Source organism: Coregonus lavaretus, assembly GCF_964263955.1.
Source record: "Coregonus lavaretus genome assembly, contig: HAP1_SCAFFOLD_554, whole genome shotgun sequence".
In the NCBI taxonomy this organism is placed as follows: Eukaryota; Metazoa; Chordata; class Actinopteri; order Salmoniformes; family Salmonidae; genus Coregonus; species Coregonus lavaretus.
The window spans coordinates 193,131-214,568 of NW_028165634.1; the positions used below are offsets into that span (position 1 = coordinate 193,131).

Sequence of the window (21,438 nt, forward strand, 5' to 3'; positions counted from 1 at the left end):
ATGTTTTGTGGACAGTGTTATAATAGGCCTACTCTCCTTAAAATGTTTTGGATATAAATTAGATGCGTGGGGTGAATTCGTTCTGTTTCCATCTGTGTGCCCCAGGGTGATCGCTCCTGCACTATCTAGAATCTATAAGGGTTATTTTGCTGTCCCCATAGGAGAACCCTTTGTAGAACCCTTTTTGGTCCTAGGTAGAGCCCTTTTGGGTTCCATGAAGAATCCTTTCCACAGAGGGTTCTACCTGGAACCCAAAAGCGTTCTCCTATGGGGACAGCCAGAGGACCCTTTTGGAACTCTTTTTTCTAAGAGTGTACTGTATCATAGGTCTATAGACTTGTCTTCTCAAAACAGGCTTAAAACACAACAAGCAACAACATTTACTCTTTCTAATCTACTGTTAACTCTTTTCACTCAGGAAGGTATGTTGTGTGAAAGAGAGACAAATAAATACTGTGGAAAGACTAACAACAACTTACACTTCCTCAAAACAGGTTGTGTGTGTTCATTAGTGCCCACCGTAGCAAAACGTTTGGCAACAGAAACCGTTTAGGTCACGTTGTACAGCGTTTGGAGTAAACTGTTTATGTAACATTTTAAAACTGTTGTCTGTGGTGTAAACTAATGAATACGACCCAGGTAGTAGCCTACAACTCGGCTGTTGATGTCTGCCTCATGCTGTAACCTGAACTTAGCCTGAGGGGTGTACTATGATGCAAGCTAGATATACTGGTTTTCTAAAGTTAGCTTCAGTTATCTTCACATTCCAGCTCAGGTCTCATCCATAGGAATGTACAGAGTGCCAGTCATCAGGAAGGTGCTCTCAGCAGAACGGAAAATATATAATGACTTGACAGTTTAATCATACAAAATGGCGCTAACTGGACGTAGGCAAGTCAAATTCAATCAGTGGAGGTTGCTGAGGGGAGGACGGCTCATATTAATGATACCATTCCACCTATTCCGCTCCAGCCATTACCACAAGCCCGTCCTCCCCAATTAAGGTGTCACCAACCTCCTGTGAATTCAATACATCAATATTCATTCGTCATAGTTCTACATTTCACATTTCGTATGATAAATGTAATTGTATCATAGTTCTACTATAGTGTAGCGATCTGTGCAACTTCCGGCGTGAGTTTACTGTGAACACTGAGGCTGTACCCATTTAAGTTACAGTTTAGACAGAGACCAAGTAGGCTATTTGATCATAATGTAAAAAAGGCCTCCAATAACATTTAACGTGGAAATAGCTGTTCTATCATTCAGCCTACAGTAGCAGCCAATGTGTGGTGTTCAATGTAAGCCTACATTCCATGAGACATTCCAAAAAACATGCAGAGCTTGACATTAACCTGTTTATCTACTTGTCCTTCACACAAGGAGGAGGTGACTGAAAATGTTGTTGTGTTTGATGCAAGAAACCACTTTACTAAATAAAATGCATCATTATTCCCATGTACTATGATGCAATTCCAACCAAGTAACCCAATTGGCTCCAATGGCGCGATGCGTAGGTTGTTTGCCTTTTTACAAGTGCAACCTGGGTTCGCTTCCCTGCCCCGCTGTTTGCTACATTGGTGTCAGAAGTAGTATGGTGTCTGTGAGGCCATCAGATTGCACGGCCCGGATGTGTGAGGGGTCTGAGTAGTCGAAGCACGAGACTTGCTTTTATAGGGGGCAGTGTGAGACAGGTTACTATTCCCATCGCAGCAATAGGGTTTACCTAGTTTTGGCCAGCGACCTGGGTTCACTGCCCTGCCCCGCTGTTTGCTACAATATTAATATCACAGGCTACCCAACGTCCATTGAATAAAGAGACACAACAATATGAGTGAAAGGATTTTAGGATAATATCAGTTAGTGTTTATTTAGAGTTGTCTTCTGGGTTCAGCCTTCTAGCTTCCTTTATCAATTGGATGAAATATAACAAATGACATGGTCTCAGAGTTTGGAGATAACCAGTCCCAGTTTAAATCGCCCATGATTTCCATTTCATTATTTCCCCAGAGCAGCAAGGGAATCTAGAGACTCAACCTTTGCAGAATCAGAATCACCTTTATTCGCCAAGTACATTTGCATGTACATATGTAGGATCTTAATTTGAGCCAGTTTGCTACAGCAGGAAAATATTCCTGCAGCAACAGTAAATGTGATATATAATTGATGGACATTTTCGTATCGGTTGATACATTTTTAGTAAGGGAAACTCAAGTCTGCCATTTCTAAGTGGAAATTATAAACTTCAGAAGCCTTTTAAAACCTCAAATACACTACAAGTTTTACATTTACTGCGTTGAGGGAAAGGTATTATGCAGTGGGGGGTGATCAAATTAAGATCCTATATCTGTACACATAATTCTACATGGTGATTTTTTACATTTTAGTCATTTAGCAGACGCTCTTATCCAGAGCGACTTACATACATTGCGAGTGCATACATTTTAATATTTTATACTGGAATCGAACCCACAACCCTGGCGTTGCAAATGCCATGCTCTACCAACTGAGCTACATCCCTGCCGGCCATTCCCATAATAATTCAAATGTCCTGTTGCTGCAGGATTATTTTCCTGCTGTAGCAAACTGGCTCAAATTAAGATCCTACATCTGTAGCAATACACCTCTCTTTGATGTACATGGCTATATCAGATTTGACTTTTGACCATTTGACATATTTTATTTACTGTTGTTTAGGCTGGTTGAATGAGTCGCCTATAAAAGCTACTTCATCTGCAAGAGAACAGGCGGCTGCACCAGCGACTGTAAGAAGTTATGTGATTTCCTCATATGAACGTGAAAGTAAGTGTGTAGCCTACGCAGTTACACAATGGCTGTTGAAACTGTGGCACGTATTTCTCGGTAACATTAGAAGTCGGATGAATGTGTTGATATGTAGGAAAGACGGGCAGACTCTCGTAGGTCTAGGCTAAACTACAAACTATTATAAGGTTATGTCGACGTCAGACATTCAATAGTCAGAGTAGGTTTGAGCTATGATCACTTATCACGTTGTGGTCCTCTGTAGCTCAGCTGGTAGAGCACGGCGCTTGTAACGCCAAGGTAGTGGGTTCGATCCCCGGGACCACCCATACACAAAAAAAAAAATGTATACACGCATGACTATAAATTGCTTTGGATAAAAGCGTCTGCTAAATGGCATATTTTATGTTGACAAACCTGATGGTCTCCGTTTGAAATGGTATGTAAAATACCATGCCTAGGCTACAAGCTCTGTCCTGCTACTGTTAGGTCTATAACGTTATGGGAACTGATCTGAACAGGTTTAGGCTGGTCATCTAGGATATGTAGGCTATAGCTGAGGTATAGACCTCCATCTGTATCAGGACTAGGCTCCTGCTACTGTTACTGTTATAACGTTATGGGAACTGATCTGAACAGGTTTAGGCTGGTCATCTAGGCTATAGCTGAGGTCAGTGGTGATTTTAGCATGTCAATCTTGGTGGGGAAAAACATAAATAAAGGGGGATGCATGCCAGCAAAGCCACTCCACAACACAACACTAAACAATACATTCATTGCACTATAACGGTGAGAAACGGTGCCCACAAACTGTCAGGGCCTACATAAAGCAGAGTCCCAACAGCAGAGTCCCGACAGCAGAGTCCCAACAGCAGAGTCCCGACAGCAGAGTCCCGACAGCAGAGTCCCGACAGCAGAGTCCCGACAGCAGAGTCCCAACAGCAGAGTCCCAACAGCAGAGTCCCAACAGCAGAGTCCCAACAGCAGAGTCCCAACAGCAGAGTCCCAACAGCAGAGTCCCAACAGCAGAGACCCAACAGCAGAGTCCCAACAGCAGAGTCCCAACAGCAGAGTCCCAACAGCTGTCCTATCATTTCTCTTCATTATTTCTCTTCATATGACAAGGATTAAAAAGGATTTGCCTGTAGATTGTCAACTTGATTCGTGATGATGACTGCTGGCTAAGATTTTGAAAGTATGATGTTGACATGATCAGTCCAATCAAAGCTACTGTAGATATAATGTGATTTGACGTCATTTTATCTGTGGCCAATGACCTTCTTGAATGGGCACTTCTAATGTAACTCTGTGGCAGCACCCAATGGGCTTGAATTTTCTAACTCTACACTTAGACTTGGCGGTGACGTAGTGTCCCCATGAGTGACAGAACACTGAGCCAATCACGAAGCAATGCTCTGTATTGTCTTCTGGCTTGACCCACCACCACAGAAATCACTGAGCTAGGCTGAAACACCTGCATTTTGGAGCTGCCTTACTCAAGAAAACAAAAAAGAGACCATGTTTTTTTGCGGCTTTATTAACTCAATTATATATATAATATTTTTACATTTTTTGCAAACTGATATGTGACACGTATTAATGCCAAAATAACATGCAAAACAGGAAAGGCCACCTGCCCTGAATGACGGGTCACCACTGGCTGAGGTATAGACCTTGATCTGCTTTACACAACAACAACAAAAACTGTTATACATTATAACCTAGCCTACTTTAAATAATAAAACATCTCTTAATTGTTGCAAAAAACCTTTCTGTATAGATCACTGATCCCCCACAGATCAATCAAGCCTGTTTTAGCCCTTCTGTCTACATTCTCAGATACGTTTAGAAAAGAACAGATTCAAAAATAATAAATGGCCGACTTTTAATGAATACAAATAAGTGTGAGACATGGCCTTGTGTTGCTGCACTGTCTATAACTACCTTAACAAACAGTGACTTGTTATTATTATTGACAGTTAACATGGAGAAGAGATGTCACAACCAGATGTTCATTTGATTGCATTAAATAGCCTGACTGTTTCAATATGTCTGTTAGTAAATGTTTTGTAAGAGATAATTAATAAATGATAACAATTCACATTCAAGAATTACTGTGTTAACTACAACCAACATGTTGGATCTCTGTTTAGGGGTCAGTGGTCTAAAATGAGTCTCTCTGGGGAGAGAGAGGAGGGGGGCCCTGCCTCTAAAATGAGTCTCTCTGGGGAACATGACACCAAAGCTAAGAGGTGAGATTACAATTTTGTTTAAGAATTATTAAGAGTTTATTTCCTAAATGCTATTTCCACAATTTTTCACATGTGTTTTTTAATCAGAAATGGTTGCTTATTCAATATTCAATATTACTGTTCTCAGATGTTTAATTAATAGATTTTAGATGTAGATAATTATTATTATTTTTATTGCAAAACGCTATATATCCATTGTTTAGCTGAAATTGAATGTTCGTATCCTGTATGTTTGCTGTATTATCTGGTTGTCTCACCTAGCTATCTTAAGATGAATGCACTTACTGTAAATCGCTCTGGGTAAGAGCATCTGCTAAACAGGTGGGGCTCTGCCCTGAATGACAGGTCGCCACTGCTCCAAAGCAATTACATGTTGCACAGGAACCACTGACTCACTGCATGTTTCTATTATCAAGACACCTGCTGGTACCTCTTAACTGGTTAGTACAGCTCATGAGGTGTCCTAAATATCTGCCAACTAGGTGGGAAACTTATGAATAAAGAGGCTTCATGCATAGCTTTAATTTATACCCATAAGAGTAGGACTAAAACGGCTTTATTCTCAGCACTTATACGACACATTTTCTACTCTGAGACGCTTTTTGGATATGGGCCCAGATCTCAAAACATTGTTTTAAAAAACGAATCATTTTGTTTTACATAATAAAAAATGAATATTACTAATGTAAGCCACTGTAAAGACTTGGTTTAGTTTATTGTGTGGCAGTGCTTATGTCCGCGTTCTGAAACTGTCCGCGTCCCCGTAAAGAACTGTCCGCGTCCACGTACGGTTTGGCGCCAAGCATATTGTCCAGTTACGCGCAGAGTGGGCTGAGGTGATGTTGGGAAATAACGACAGAGTTCGTTACAGTGTTGAGACGCCGAAGTTTATTGTTCAATTTGCTTTTTTGCTTAATGGTCAGTGACAGTATGAGTGTAGCCAGATCCTTTTCACTCGCTAGTCTTGTTTAATTGTGTGGTTCAACGGGTTCGTCATCATCCTCGAGGGACAGACGAACGACCTGCTAGCTATCCAAGCTAGTCGGTACAGCTAGCTAAGCTAGCTACTCTTTACCAGCAGCATCCTAGTTATCCTAGCTACCACTACATCATCACCGGCTGCCTGCTTTTCTTGTGGACCGATGGAGCTCCCTGGTTGTTTCTTCCACCTGTTAAATACCGTGGAGGGCTTCTCCCTCTCTCGTTGACGGATGCTGGCTACCTACCATCCCTCTGTCCGGTTCTCCTCTCTTCACTAGATGGACGGTAACTTTAGTGTTTAATCCCTCTGTGTCCAAGGACTGAACTTTTGAATATTATTTTCGGGGCGCCTCAAGTGACATTTTTTACAACGTTTATTTCTGATAAAATTAGTTCATTGCATCCGCCATGGAGCCCAGTTTCATAATATTAACTTCTGTCCCTGGTTATGATGTAATTGCGAAAAAACAGGCCTTATGTTTGGTCATTTTTCACCCTACCAGCTCCTATTAGTTCTATTGAGCTCCGTGACACCGACTCGCCTTCAGAATGTTCTATTCCCAGCCCATTGTTCTGCGTCACAATACCAGCTTCACTATTGTTATCAATGAGACCTGCCTGCGTTAACCCTGTAGGTTTACCTCAGGTAACTTATTATTACCAAGGTTACGGCTACTTGGTGAGCGTTAACCCTGTAGGTTTACCTCAGGTAACTTATTATTAACAAGGTTACGGCTACTTGGTGAGCGTTGACCCTGTAGGTTTACCTCAGGTAACTTATTATTAACAAGGTTACAGCTACTTGGTGAGCGTTAACCCTGTAGGTTTACCTCAGGTAAGTTATTATTACCAAGGTTACGGCTACTTGGTGAGCGTTAACCCTGTAGGTTTACCTCAGGTAACTTATTATTAACAAGGTTACGGCTACTTGGTGAGCGTTAACCCTGTAGGTTTACCTCAGGTAACTTATTATTACCAAGGTTACGGCTACTTAGTGAGCGTTAACCCTGTAGGTTTACCTCAGGTAACTTATTATTAACAAGGTTACGGCTACTTGGTGAGCGTTAACCCTGTAGGTTTACCTCAGGTAACTTATTATTACCAAGGTTACGGCTACTTAGTGAGCGTTAACCCTGTAGGTTTACCTCAGGTAACTTATTATTAACAAGGTTAAGGCTACTTGGTGAGCGTTAACGGTTTACCTCAGGTAACTTATTATTAACAAGGTTATGGCTACTTAGTGAGCGTTAACCCTGTAGGTTTACCTCAGGTAACTTATTATTAACAAGGTTACGGCTACTTAGTGAGCGTTAACCCTTTAGGTTTACCTCAGGTAACTTGGTGAGCGACCTCACTGTTCACCTGAATACACGTTGTGGTTAGCCACTGTCTGCACCACGATAGCTGGCGTGTAGCCATCAAACGTTAAACAGTTTCTGGTCATGGTTAACCATATATGTTTTAAGAAAAAGTGTACAATCTAAAAAAAACACGTCCCTGTTCTCTTTTTCACGATTTAAACAGCCAGAATACATTTTTTAAGTAAGAAATAACCATTTTTTTGACGACTTGTTGTTTCTAAATGGCTGCTGGGTAATTTGATATTCATCGAAATCTTAGTTTGTAGGCATGGAATTGAGCGAATGCTGCGCAGGTTCACTGAGTTGCAAACCAAATGGATATAATGGGGTGATTGTTGTCTAATCGGGTGGTCTAGCTAATGGATTTGTAGATCTGACGCAGTTGCTACCTCAGATTATGAACCTAGCAGATGTCGTGAATGAGTTATGTAGTACCCACAGACGGCCACAGGGAGGCGCAAGAGTGCCATAAACCCATACTGTTTTTTTTGCCTTACAAACCCTAAACCTAACAATCAATCAATCAATCAATCAATCAAATGTATTTATAAAGCCCTTTTTACATCAGCAGATGTCATAAAGTGCTATACAGAAACTCTTACCCTAAATATAACCGATTTTAGCCTTAACCCTTAACCCTAATTCTATTTTAGCCATAACCCTAACCCCTAACCCTAGGTATAACCTATTTTAGCCTTAACCTTAACCCAAATTCTAGGGTAGGGTAGCCTAGAACACTTTTAGAAACTATTTTAGTAATAATATTATCTTAGTAAATACAATTATAGTACTAAATAATATTTTGATTATTTTGTTAATCAAAACCTGTCAAGCGTTTTGCTGTTTTTTTGTTGTTATTAGTTATTTTATGATATTTGTTATTGCAAGGCAGAACACTTGATAAATAAGACACATTTGTTTTATTTTTCAAATGTGGTTTGAACTGGGTGACCTAGTAACCTCTATGTGAAAGTCCAGCAATTGGCGTGGGATAGGTGGGGCAGGTTTGAGACTGATCTAAAGAATTAACAAGAAAAATACACTTTATTTATCAGCTGCCTCACCAATGTCTTTATGTGAATTAATAACTTTTAATTGCTAAATTTCCAATAGATGGCTGCATAAGACCACGAAGCATCAGTTATAGGCTACAAGCAGCAAAAATATATGTCCCATGATTTTCTAAAATGGTCACTCATTACTTCACAGTTATCCATCCATCCACCCACCCACCCACCCACCCACCCACAAAGTGTCTTCCCTGCCACTGTTTTGGTAAAAAAGCTGGGCATGGGCTGGAGAAATGTATCCACATAAATGTATAGACAGAGGATGGATGCTAAGACTGACCATCCATGGTACAAAAACTATAGTTTTAACCATGTTTTGAGGCTTTACAGTGTTTGGAGTAAAAAAAAAAGTGTATTTTGGGTTCTGCTGAGCAGAGCTTCCCAAAGTCGGTCATGGCAGTTGAACTAAGCTCATGAGGCATTTATAAGTTATATTATTTTCTGAATCAATGGGTAGATATCATTAATTAATAAGTCCAAAAATGGATGTGGATCCAAAAATGGATGTGGATCCAAAAATGGATGTAGTAACTGTTGATTCACCTTTAACATAAACTCATACACTAGACACTGGAAATTAGATGTGCCTTGCAAAAGTATTCATCCCCCTTGGCGTTTTTCCTATTTTGTTGCATTACAATCTGTAATTTAAATGGATTTTTATTTGGAATTCATGTAATGGACATACACAAAATAGTTCAAATTGGTGAAGTGAAATGAAATAAAGTCCACCTGTGTGCAATCTAAGTGTCACATGATCTCAGTATATGTACACCTGTTCTGAAAGGCCCCAGAGTCTGTGGCACCACCAAGCAAGCTGCACCATTTAGACCAAGGAGCTCTCCAAACAGGTCAGGGACAAAGTTGTGGAGAAGTACAGATCAGGGTTGGGTTATAAAAAAAGATCAGAAACTCACTAACTGTAAGTCGCTCTGGATAGCGACTGCTAAATGAAATTTAAAATTTAAAAATGTAATACCCCAAGAGACTTGCAGCTGTAATTGCCGCAAAAGGTGGCTCTACAAAGTAGTTACGCACGCTCAAGTTTTTTGTTTTTTTGTCTTATTTCTTGTTTGTTTCACCCAAAAAAATATTTTGCATCTTCAAAGTGGTAGGCATGTTGTGTAAATCAAATGATACAACACCCCCCCACCCCCCAAAAATCCATTTTAATTCCAGGTTGTGAGGCAACAAAATAGGAAAAATGCCAAGGGGGGTGAATACTTTCGCAAGCCACTGTAGGTCCCACGGTTGACAGTGCATGTCAGAGCAAAAACCAAGCCATGAGGTCGAAATAATTGTCAGTAGAGCTCCGAGACAGGACAAAGAGACATCAGCCATTGTCCTTCTACACTACTTGTGTTAAATTAACATTGTGTTTGTGAAATCATGATGATCTCTTTGTCAGGCTGTCAGGCTGTGGAGTCACAGAGAAAGGCTGTGCTTCTCTGGTCTCAGCTCCGAAGTCAAACCCCTCACACCTGAGAGAGCTGGACCTGAGCTACAATGACCTGGAGGATTCAGGAGTGGAGCTGCTCTCTGCTGGACTGGGGGATCCCCACTGTAAACTGGAGACTCTGAGGTCAGTATTCCTGTATTTGGTCAACAAGTGATAACTGTTCACCAGATCCACATGTGTTTACCAGGCACACATAGTCCACACCATATGTGTTTGGACAGTGAAGCTTACAGTTTTAAATGTTTTGCTATGCTCCAGCATTTTGGATTTGAGATATAATGTTTCATATTAGGCAACAGTACAGAATGTCACCTTTTATTTGATGTTAATAGTGAGAGGTGTTTTGTTGTAGCCTCTGTAACTCTCTCATTCATTATTATTCATGATTCATTCATGATATTTCTTAATCATGGCAGTCACAAGCTTGATTTAGTCATTGTCGGCAAGGAATATGGGAACTGTCGTGGTAATTATTCGAATCAAAGGAGAGACTTTTAGATTTCCTCAAAGCAATTTAGCTTTATTAATTACTGCAGTAATGGAGTGTTAACAGTCACCAAGTTAAAGCTAAGGTTACAGTTAAGGTGTCGAGTTAAAGCCCCAAAATAAACAGGATTCGTTTACAACTCTTTATAGTCTTCCTGAGTCCTTGTGACGAAGAACAGATACGTGAAATTATACAAAGGTACATTGTGCTCTCATGTAACAGACATCAAGATTTACATGGAGCCAAATATCTGTCTCCAGTTCATTTACTGCTTGTTTATACAGACATACTAATGCAACATAGGACACTAAGTCTTTGCCTTAATTTATGAAGTTGGGTGTTAATTAATCACCTGGAGGGAGGGTTCTCCTCACAACCATCCATACCATGATACCTTGCATTATACAACCATCAATCCAAAACTCATGGACCAGGCAAGGAGGGCATTAATCAGAGAGGCAACAAAGAGCCCAAAGATAACCCTGAAGGAGCTGCAAAGCTCCACAGCGGAGATTGGAGTATCTGTCCATAGGACCACTTTAAACCGTACACTCCACACAGCTGTGCTTTACGGAAGTGTGGCCAGAAAAAAGCCATTGCTTTAAGAAAAAAATAAGCAAAAAGGCATATGGGAGACTCCCCAAACATATGGAAGAAGGTACTCTGGTCAGATGAGATTAAAATTGAGCTTTTGGCTATCAAGGAAAACGCTATGTCTGGCGCAAACCCAACACCTCTCATCACCCCGAGAACACCATCCCCACAGTGAAGCATGGTGGTGGCAGCATCATGCTGTGGGGACGTTTTTCATCGGCAGGGACTGGGAAACTGGTCAGAATTGAAGGACTGATGGAAGGTGCTAAATACAGGGAAATTCTTGAGGGTTCACCTTCCAGCAGGACAATGACCCTAAGCATACACTCGAGTGGTTTAAGGGGAAACATTTTAATGTCTTGGAATGGCCTAGTCAAAGCCCAGACCTCAATCCAATTAAGAATACTTTCGCAAGCTACTGTAAAGGTGTGATTAACATAATGTTGTAATTCTACGACAGACCAAATACTAAACTTTTGACTACTTTAATACACTATAAGTTAATTGGTCAGAATACTTATGTCTTCTTCAAATAGAGGGACTGGATACATAAAGTGCTTTCATTTCTAAACGGTGAAACAGATATGTATGAAAATACCCTCAAATAAAAGGTGACATTATATACTGTCACCTCATATTAAACATTTGATCTCAAATCCAAAATGCTGGAGTATAGAGCCAAATTTCAAATGTTAGCTTCACTGTCAAAATAGATATGGTGTGGACTGTATACTCAATACAATCTAAATCTGATACCTCACTGTCTGTCTTTTGACTGATAATGCTTTTTAAACTGGTCTGGTCAGTCTACTGAAATATTTGTACTTTATATATTTCTCTCTACAAGCAATACTCTGATCATTTTTAATTTTTAATAAGGATACATTTATAAGTAGATATGGTAGGTTTCAATAAACTGATGTATCTGAAAATGTTGACAAAATATACTGGCACTATCTTCACCACCAAAGAATAGGCAGTGTGGTTTTAATAGGATTTGAATCTTTGCAGGCTGTCAGGCTGTCTAGTCACAGAGGAAGGCTGTGCTTCTCTGGTCTCAGCTCTGAAGTCAAACCCCTCACACCTGAGAGAGCTGGACCTGAGTAACAATGACCTGAAGGATTCAGGAGTGAAGCTGCTCTCTGCTGGACTGGGGAATCCCCACTGTAAACTGAAGACTCTGAGGTCAGTATTCCTGTATTTGGTCAACAAGTGATAACTGTTCACCAGATCCACATGTGTTTACCAGGTACACTTAGTCCACACCATATGTGTTTGGACAGTGAAGCTTACAGTTTAAAATTATTTGGTGCTATGCTCCAGCATTTTGTATTTGAGATAGAATGTTTCATATTGGGCGACAGTATATAATGTCACCTTTTATTTGAGGATATTTTCATACGTATCTGTGTTACTGTTTAGAAATGAAATTACTTTATGTGTCTAGTTCTCCCGTTTGAAAAAGTCGTAATAATTTGGACAAATTCATTTAGTCAAAAGTTTAGTATTTGGTCCCATATTCCTTACCTGCAGTGATTACATCAAGCTTGTGATTCTACTAACTTGTTGAATACATTTGCAGTTTGTCTTGGTTGTGTTTTGGATGATGTTTTTCCCAATAGAAACTGAATGGTGAATAATGTCCTGTCATTTTGGAGTCACTTCACTTGTATAGTCAGTAAGAATAGAAGATGTTTCTGAACACTTCTACGTTCATGTGGATGCTACCATGATTATGAATAATCATATATGAATCGTGAATAATGATGAATGAGAAAGTTACAGAGGAACAAGGATCATACCCCCTCTGTTATTGGTAATGGTGAGAGGTTAGCATGTTTTGTTGTAGCCTCTGTAACTTTCTCACTCATTATTATTCATGATTCATTCATAATTTTTCTTAATCATGGCATCATCAGGATATATTTAGTAGTGTTTAGAAACATGTTATCTACTCACTTAGACAGAAAATTACTCCAGTCATCATCCATCATTCAGTTACTATTGGACAAAACATAACCCAAAACACAACCAAAACAAACTGCAAATGCAACCAACGAGTTTGAGACCAAATACTAAACTTTTGACTACTTTAATACACTGTAAGTGAATTGGTCAGAATACTTATGACTTCTTCAAATGGGGGACTAGATACATAAAGTGCTTTCATTTCTAAACGGTGAAACAGATATGTATTAAAATAACCTCAAATAAAAGGTGACATTATATACTGTCACCTCATATGAAACATTTGATCTCAAATCCAAAATGTACGAGTATAGAGCCACATTTAAAATGTTAGCTTCACTGTCAAAATAGATATGGTATGGACTGTATACTCAATACAATCTAAATCTGATACCTCACTGTCTGTCTTTTGACTGATACTGCTTTTTAAACTGCTCTGGTCAGTCTACTCAAATATTTGTACTATACATTTTTCTATCTACAAGCAATATTATGATTTTTTCTAATAATAATATATAAATGGAAGGTTTCAGGACACTGGTATGAATGAAAAAATATACTGCCACTATTTTCACCACCAAAGAATAGCAGTGTGGTTTTAATATGATTTGACTCTTTGCAGGCTGTCAGGCTGTCTAGTCACAGAGGAAGGCTGTGCTGCTCTGGTCTCAGCTCTGAACTCAAACCCCTCACACCTGAGAGAGCTGGATCTGAGTATCAATGACCTGAAGGATTCAGGAGTGAAGCTGCTCTCTGCTGGACTGGGGAATACCCACTGTAAACTGGAGACTCTGAGGTCAGTATTCCTGTAGTTGGTCAACAAGTGATAACTGTTCACCAGATCCACATGTGTTTACCAGGCACACATAGTCCACACCATATGTGTTTGGACAGTGAAGCTTACAGTTTTACATTTGGTGCTATGCTCCAGCAGTTTGGATTTGAGATCAAATGTTTCATATTAGGTGACAGTATATAATGTCACCTTTTATTTGAGAGTATTTTCATACATATCTGTGTTACTGTTTAGAAATGAAAGCACTTTATGTATCTAGTTCTCACATTTGAAAAAGTCGTAATAATTTGGACATATTCACTTATATTGTATTAAAGTAGTCTTAAGTTTAGTATTTGGTCCCATATTCCTTACCTGCAGTGATTACATCAAGCTTGTGATTCTACAGACTTGTTGAATACATTTGCAGTTTGTTTTGGTTGTGTTTTGGATGATGTTTTTCCCAATAGAAACTGAATGGTGAATAATGTCCTGTCATTTTGGAGTCACTTCACTTGTATTGTCAGTAAGAATAGAATATGTTTCTGAACACTTCTACATTCATGTGGATGCTACCATGATTATGAATAATCATGAATGAATCGTGAATGCTGATGAATGAGAAAGTTACAGAGGAACAAGGATCATACCCCCTCTGTTATTGGTAATGGTGAGAGGTTAGCATGTTTTGTTGTAGCCTCTGTAACTTTCTCACTCATTATTATTCATGATTCAATCATGATGTTTCTTAATCATGGCATCATCAGGATTAATTTAGTAGTGTTTAGAAACATGTTATCTACTCACTTAGACAGAAAATTACTCCAGTCATCATCCACCATTCAGTTACTATCGGGCAAAACATAACCCAAAACAAACTGCAAATGCAACCAACGAGTTTGAGTCACAAGCTTGATGTAGTCATTGTGTTCAAGGAATATCGGACCAAATACTAAACTTTTGACTACTTTAAAACACTATGAGTGAATTTATCAAAATACTTATGACTTCTTCAAAAGTGGGGGACTAGATACATAAAGTGCTTTCATTTCTAAACGGTGAAACATATATGTATGAAAATACCCTCAAATAAAAAGTGACATTATATACTGTCACCTCATATGAAAAATTTGATCTCAAATCCAAAATGCTGGAGCATAGAGCCACATTTAAAATGTTATCTTTGTCAAAATAGATATGGTGTGGACTGTATACTCAATACAATCTAAATCTGATACCTCACTGTCTGTCTTTTGACTGATACTGCTTTTTAAACTGCTCTGGTCAGTCTACTCAAATATTTGTACTATACATGTTTCTCTCTACAATCAATATATGATCATTTCTAATAATGAAACATTCATTAATTTATTAATAGATATGGCAGGTTTCAGGACACTGATATATCTGAATATGTTGAAAAAATATATTGCCACTATACTTTCACCACCAAAGAATAGCAGTGTGGTTTTAATATGATTTGACTATTTGCAGGCTGTCAGGCTGTGGAGTCACAGAGAAAGGCTGTGCTTCTCTGGTCTCAGCTCTGAAGTCAAACCCCTCACACCTGAGAGAGCTTGATCTGAGTAACAATGACCTGAAGGATTCAGGAGTGAAGCTGCTCTCTGCTGGACTGGGGAATCCCCACTGTAAACTGGAGACTCTGAGGTCAGTATTCCTGTAGTTGGTCAACAAGTGATAACTGTTCACCAGATCCACATGTGTTTATCAGGCACACATAGTCCACACCATATGTGTTTGGACAGTGAAGTTTACAGTTTTACATTTGGTGCTATGCTCCAGCATTTTGGATTTGAGATATAAAGTTTCATATTAGGCAACAGTACAGAATGTCACCTTTTATTTGAGGATATTTTCATACATATCTGTTTTACTGTTTAGAAATGAAAGCACTGTATGTATCTAGTTCTCCCATTTGAACAAGTCGTAATAATTTGGACACAGTCTCTTATATTGTATTAAAGTAGTCATAAGTTTAGTATTTGGTCCCATATTCCTTACCTGCAGTGATTACATCAAGCTTGTGATTCTACAAACTTGTTGAATGCATTTGCAGTTTGTTTTAGTTGTGTTTTGGATGATGTTTTTCCCAATAGAAACTGAATGGTGAAAAATGTCCTGTCATTTTATAGTCACTTCACTTGTATTGTCAGTAAGAATAGAATATGTTTCTGAACACTTCTACATTCATGTGGATGCTATCATGATTATGAATAATCATGAATGAATGGTGAATGATGATGAATGAGAAAGTTACAGAGGAACCCCCTCTGTTATTGGTAATGGTGAGAGGTTAGCATGTTTTGTTGTAGCCTCTGTAACTTTCTCACTCATTATTATTCATGATTTTTCTTAATCATAGCATCATCAGGATTACTTTAGTAGTGTTTAGAAACATGTTATCTACTCACTTAGACAGAAAATTACTCCAGTCATCATCCACCATTCAGTTACTATTGGACAAAACATAACCCAAAACACAACCAAAACAAACTGCAAATGCAACCAACGAGTTTGGGACCAAATACTAAACTTTTGACTACTTTAATGCATTATAATTGAATTGGTCAGAATACGTTTGACTTCTTCAAATAGGGGGACTAGATACATAAAGTGCTTTCATTTCTAAACGGTGAAACAGATATGTATTAAAATACCCTCAAATAAAAGGTGACATTATATACTGTCACCTCATATGAAACATTTGATCTCAAATCCAAAATGCTGGAATATAGAGCCATATTTAAAATGTTATCTTTGTCAAAATAGATATGGTGTGGACTGTATACTCAATACAATCTAAATCTGATACCTCACTGTCTGTCTTTTGACTGATACTGCTTTTCAAACTGCTCTGGTCAGTCTACTCAAATATTTGTACTATACATGTTTCTCTCTACAAGCAATATTATGATAAATTCTAATAATGATACATTAATTTATGAATAGATATGGCAGGTTTAAGGACACTGATATATCTGAATATATGTTGAATAAAATATACTGCCACTATTTTGACCACCAAAGAATAGCAGTGTGGTTTTAATATGATTTTACTCTTTGCAGGCTGTCAGGCTGTCTAGTCACAGAGGAAGGCTGTGCTTCTCTGGTCTCAGCTCTGAAGTCAAACCCCTCACACCTGAGAGAGCTGGATCTGAGCTACAATCACCCAGGAGACTCAGGAGTCAGACTACTCTCTGCTGGACTGGAGGATCCACACTGCAGACTGGAGAAACTTAAGTATGTAGAGGGTTTATGTCAATGTTCATATCAGACATGTTGGAGTTATCAGGCTAGTTAAGACAAACATTCTGACCACCACTTGGACTAAGTTATATAAAGACTGTGTGTGTGTGTGTGTGTGTGTGTGTGTGTGTGTGCAGTGTGTCCAGTGTGTGTGTGTGTCCAGTGTGTGTGTGTGTGTGTCCGGAGTGTGTGTGTGTGTTTGTCCTGTGTGTGTGTGTGTCTGTGTGTGTGTATGTGTGTCCAGTGTGTGTGTGTGTGTGTGTGTGTGTGTATGTGTGTTTGCGTGTCCAGTGTGTGTGTGTGTCCTGTGTGTGTGTGTGTTCTGTGTGTGTGTGTCCTGTGTGGGTCCAGTGTGTGTGTGTGTCCATTGTGTGTGTCTCCAGTGTGTGTATGTGTGTGTTTCTGTGTGTGTGTGTGTGTGTGTGTGTGTGTGTGTCCAGTGTGTGTGTGTGTGCATGTGTATCAGTACACAAACTGGACACACACACACACACTGGACCCACAAACACACACACACACACACACACACACACACACACTGGACACATACACTGGACACACAAACACTGGACAAACAAACACACACTGGACAAACACTCACACACACACTGGATACACACACACACACACACACACACTGGACACACACACAATCACTCACTCACTCAAAATGGACACACACACACACACACACACACACACACACTCGACACACACACAAAAAAGAAACAAACACACACACTGGACACACACACACACACACACACACTGGACACACACACACACACTGGACACACACACACACTGGACACACACACACTGGACAAACACATACACACTGGACACACACACTGGACACACACACACACACACACACACACACTGGACACACACACACACACACACACACACACACACACACACACTGGACACACTTGACACACACACACACACTGGACACACATATATACTGGACACACACAGACACACACACACTGTTCAAACACACACACGCACACACACACTGGACACACACAGACACACACACACACAAATACTCACACTGGACACACACACACACACACACACAATGGACACACACATTCACACAGACACTGGACACACACACACTGGACACACACACACACACACACACTGGAAACATACGCACAAAGGACACACACACACACACACATAGGAAACACACACACACACACACAAAGGAAACACACACACTGAACACACACACACACTGGACACTCACACACACACACTGGACACACACACACACTGGACACACACACACATACTGGACACACACACACATACTGGACACACACACACATACACTGGACACACACACACAAACACACACACACACACACAAACACACACACTGGACACACACACACACTGGACACAGACACACACACACACACACACTGGACACACAAACACACACACACACACACACACTGGACACAGACACACACACACACACTGGACACACACACACACACACACTGGACACAGACACACGCACACTTGGACAAAGTTATATGCTGTTATATGCTGACAGTGTGTGTGTGTGTGTGTGTGTGTGTGTGTGTGTGTGTGTGTGTGTGTGTGTGTGTGAGAGTTCAGGTGTATCCCTCAATGACTGTCTGTTCTTCTGCTTACCGCTACAGTGTGGAACATGGTGGAGAGAACACAATGAAACCTGGACTTAGAAAATGTGAGTGTTGACTGCTGTGAAGAATATGACTAAGAATAAGTCATAATTCAAGTGAAGTCAAAGTCAAAGACCACCATCATTACCTACTTGGTCATATTAAATATCAGCTGTAGTTCTACAGAAGCACAAATCAGGGACACCAAAGTTTACAAAGAGTTGCTTTGACAATGTGTGTGTCTGTGTATGTGTGTGTGTGGCGTGTTCGTGTTACTTTAGAAATGTGTGTTTGTGTTCATGCATGCATACAGGTGTGTGTGTGTGTGTAAGTAATGGGAATAAGTGTGTTTTATATTACCATACAGTATAACATATGATCATTCAACAAGTCTCAAGTTACCTTAACTTCTCCTTTTGATACCTAGAAACATCTACATTAAATGAATTAGTTAAAAGTGAGTTAACATTCTAATGTGAATGATGATGATTTCTAATATTGTGTCTGGTTTCATCCATCAGATGTCTGTGATCTCACACTGGACCTAAACACAGTAAACAGATGCCTCTGTCTGTCTGAGGAGAACAGAAAGGTGACATGTAGGGGAGGGTACCAGCCGTATCCTGATCACCCAGAGAGATTTGAGGACTGGTACCAGGTGCTGTGTAGAGAGGGTCTGACTGGGCGCTGTTACTGGGAGGTAGAGTGGAGTGGGAGCAGGGTTGATATAGGAGTGACATATAAAGGAATCAGCAGGAGAGGAAGGCTTGAGGACTGTGGGATTGGATACAGTGACAAGTCCTGGAGTCTGTTCTGCTCTGACAACAGTTACATTACCTGTCACAATAATAATCACACTACCATAGACGTCCCCTCCTCCAGCTCCCACAGAGTAGGAGTGTATCTGGATTGGCCAGCCAGCACTCTGTCCTTCTACAGAGTCTCCTCTGACACACTGACCCACCTGTACACATTCCACTCCACATTCACTGAGCCCCTCTATCCAGGGTTTAATGTTTGGTATGATGGCGCCTCAGTGTCTCTGTGTCAAACATAACATGATGTTTCACTCTAATCATGGTCATGTTCAGCAAGACACACTGGAGCAACAATGTAGAATATCTCTCTAGTGTGTAAACATATATTGTAAATATTCATGAACACACACTTTTATTTATTTATTTTTTATTTCACCTTTATTTAACCAGGTAAGCCAGTTGAGAACAAGTTCTCATTTACAAATGCGACCTGGCCAAGATAAAGCAAAGCAGTGCGATAAAAATAACAACACAGAGTTACATATGGGGTAAAACAAAACATAAAGTCAAAAATATAACAGAAAATATATATACAGTGTGTGCGAATGTAGTAAGTTATGGAGGTAAGGCAATAAATAGGCCATAGTGCAAAATAGTTACAATTGCGTATTATTACTGGAATGCTAGATGTGCAAAAGATGATGTGCAAATAGTGATACTGGGGTGCAAATTAGTAAAATAAATAACAATATGGGGATGAGGTAGTTGGGTGGGCTAATTTCAGATGGGCTGTGTACAGGTGCAGTGATCGGTAAGGTGCTCTGACAACTGATGCTTAAAGTTAGTGAGGGAGATAAGAGTCTCCAGCTTCAGAGATTTTTGCAGTTCGTTCCAGTCATTGGCAGCAGAGAACTGGAAGGAATGGCGGCCAAAGGAGGTGTTGGCTTTGGGGATGACCAGTGAGATATACCTGCTGGAGCGCAGACTACGGGTGGGTGTTAGTATGGTGACCAGTGAGCTAAGATAAGACGGGGATTTGCCTAGCAGTAATTTATAGATGGCCTGGAGCCAGTGGGTTTGGCGACGAATATGTAGTGAGGGCCATTGAAGTTGACAGACATTGTCAACTAGAGTCATTCATTAATAGAATGAATCACCATACTGTGTTGAAAAAACTGGTTTCATTTAGAAATCATTGATCTTGTTGTTATTGGGCTTCTTGGAGTTTGTAAATATTATTGTCTGTATAATGTTTATTTGTCAAATTCTTGACACAACAATCTTGTTTCTGTATGAACTCAATTCCACTGAATGAAATGTACATGTGACAGATTTGACTAATAAAGGTTCATCAAACCGATGAAAGAAGAGGTTGAAATGTTGTAATATTGATCAGAATATGGCAGGACAGGAAATGGAATACAGTACTAGGGGTTGTGTTCAGTCCATAGAAATGGGTCTTATTCAGGTGAAGAGGAAGGCTTGATGTCACATGTCTCTCCCTCTCCCCCTCTCTGGCGCTAGACGTCACCGGTCTACTAATCACCGGTCCTGGCAACCCATCATTAGACTCACCTGGCAACCTTCATTACTCACACCTGCTCCTCAACATTACAAACACCTGGCAACCTTCATTACTCACACCTGCTCCTCAACATTAGACACACCTGGCAACCTTCATTACTCACACCTGCTCCTCAAAAATTTGACACACCTGGCAACCTTCATTACTCACACCTACTCCTCAACATTAGACACACCTGGCAACCTTCATTATTCACACCTGCTCCTCAACATTAGACTCACCTGGCAACCTTCATTACTAACACCTGCTCCTCACCATTTGACACACCTGGCAACCTTCATTACTCACACCTGCTCCTCAACATTAGAAACACCTGGCAACCTTCATGACACACATCTGGCAACCTTCATTACTCACACCTGCTCCTCAACATTACACACACCTGGCAACCTTGATTACTCACACCTGCCCCTCAACATTAGACACACCTGGCAATCTTCATTAATCA

At 40.0% G+C, this 21,438-nt stretch overlaps 1 protein-coding gene across 1 annotated transcript in view; it reads left to right on the top strand.

Moving 5' to 3' along the window:
• Positions 1-20,780, top strand: part of LOC311115658 (uncharacterized protein) — a gene marked incomplete at its 5' end in the record, with an annotated part of 80,225 nt that extends 59,445 nt beyond the window's left edge. The window contains 6 exons of the mRNA XM_084190817.1: positions 11,979-12,152; positions 13,558-13,731; positions 15,205-15,378; positions 16,798-16,971; positions 18,666-18,712; positions 19,169-20,780. Coding sequence (XP_084046943.1) covers positions 11,979-12,152; positions 13,558-13,731; positions 15,205-15,378; positions 16,798-16,971; positions 18,666-18,712; positions 19,169-19,704 — 1,279 coding nt within the window. The 3' untranslated portion in view covers positions 19,705-20,780. The remainder of the gene's footprint in view (positions 1-11,978; positions 12,153-13,557; positions 13,732-15,204; positions 15,379-16,797; positions 16,972-18,665; positions 18,713-19,168) is intronic.
• Between the last annotated feature and the right edge of the window lie 658 nt (positions 20,781-21,438).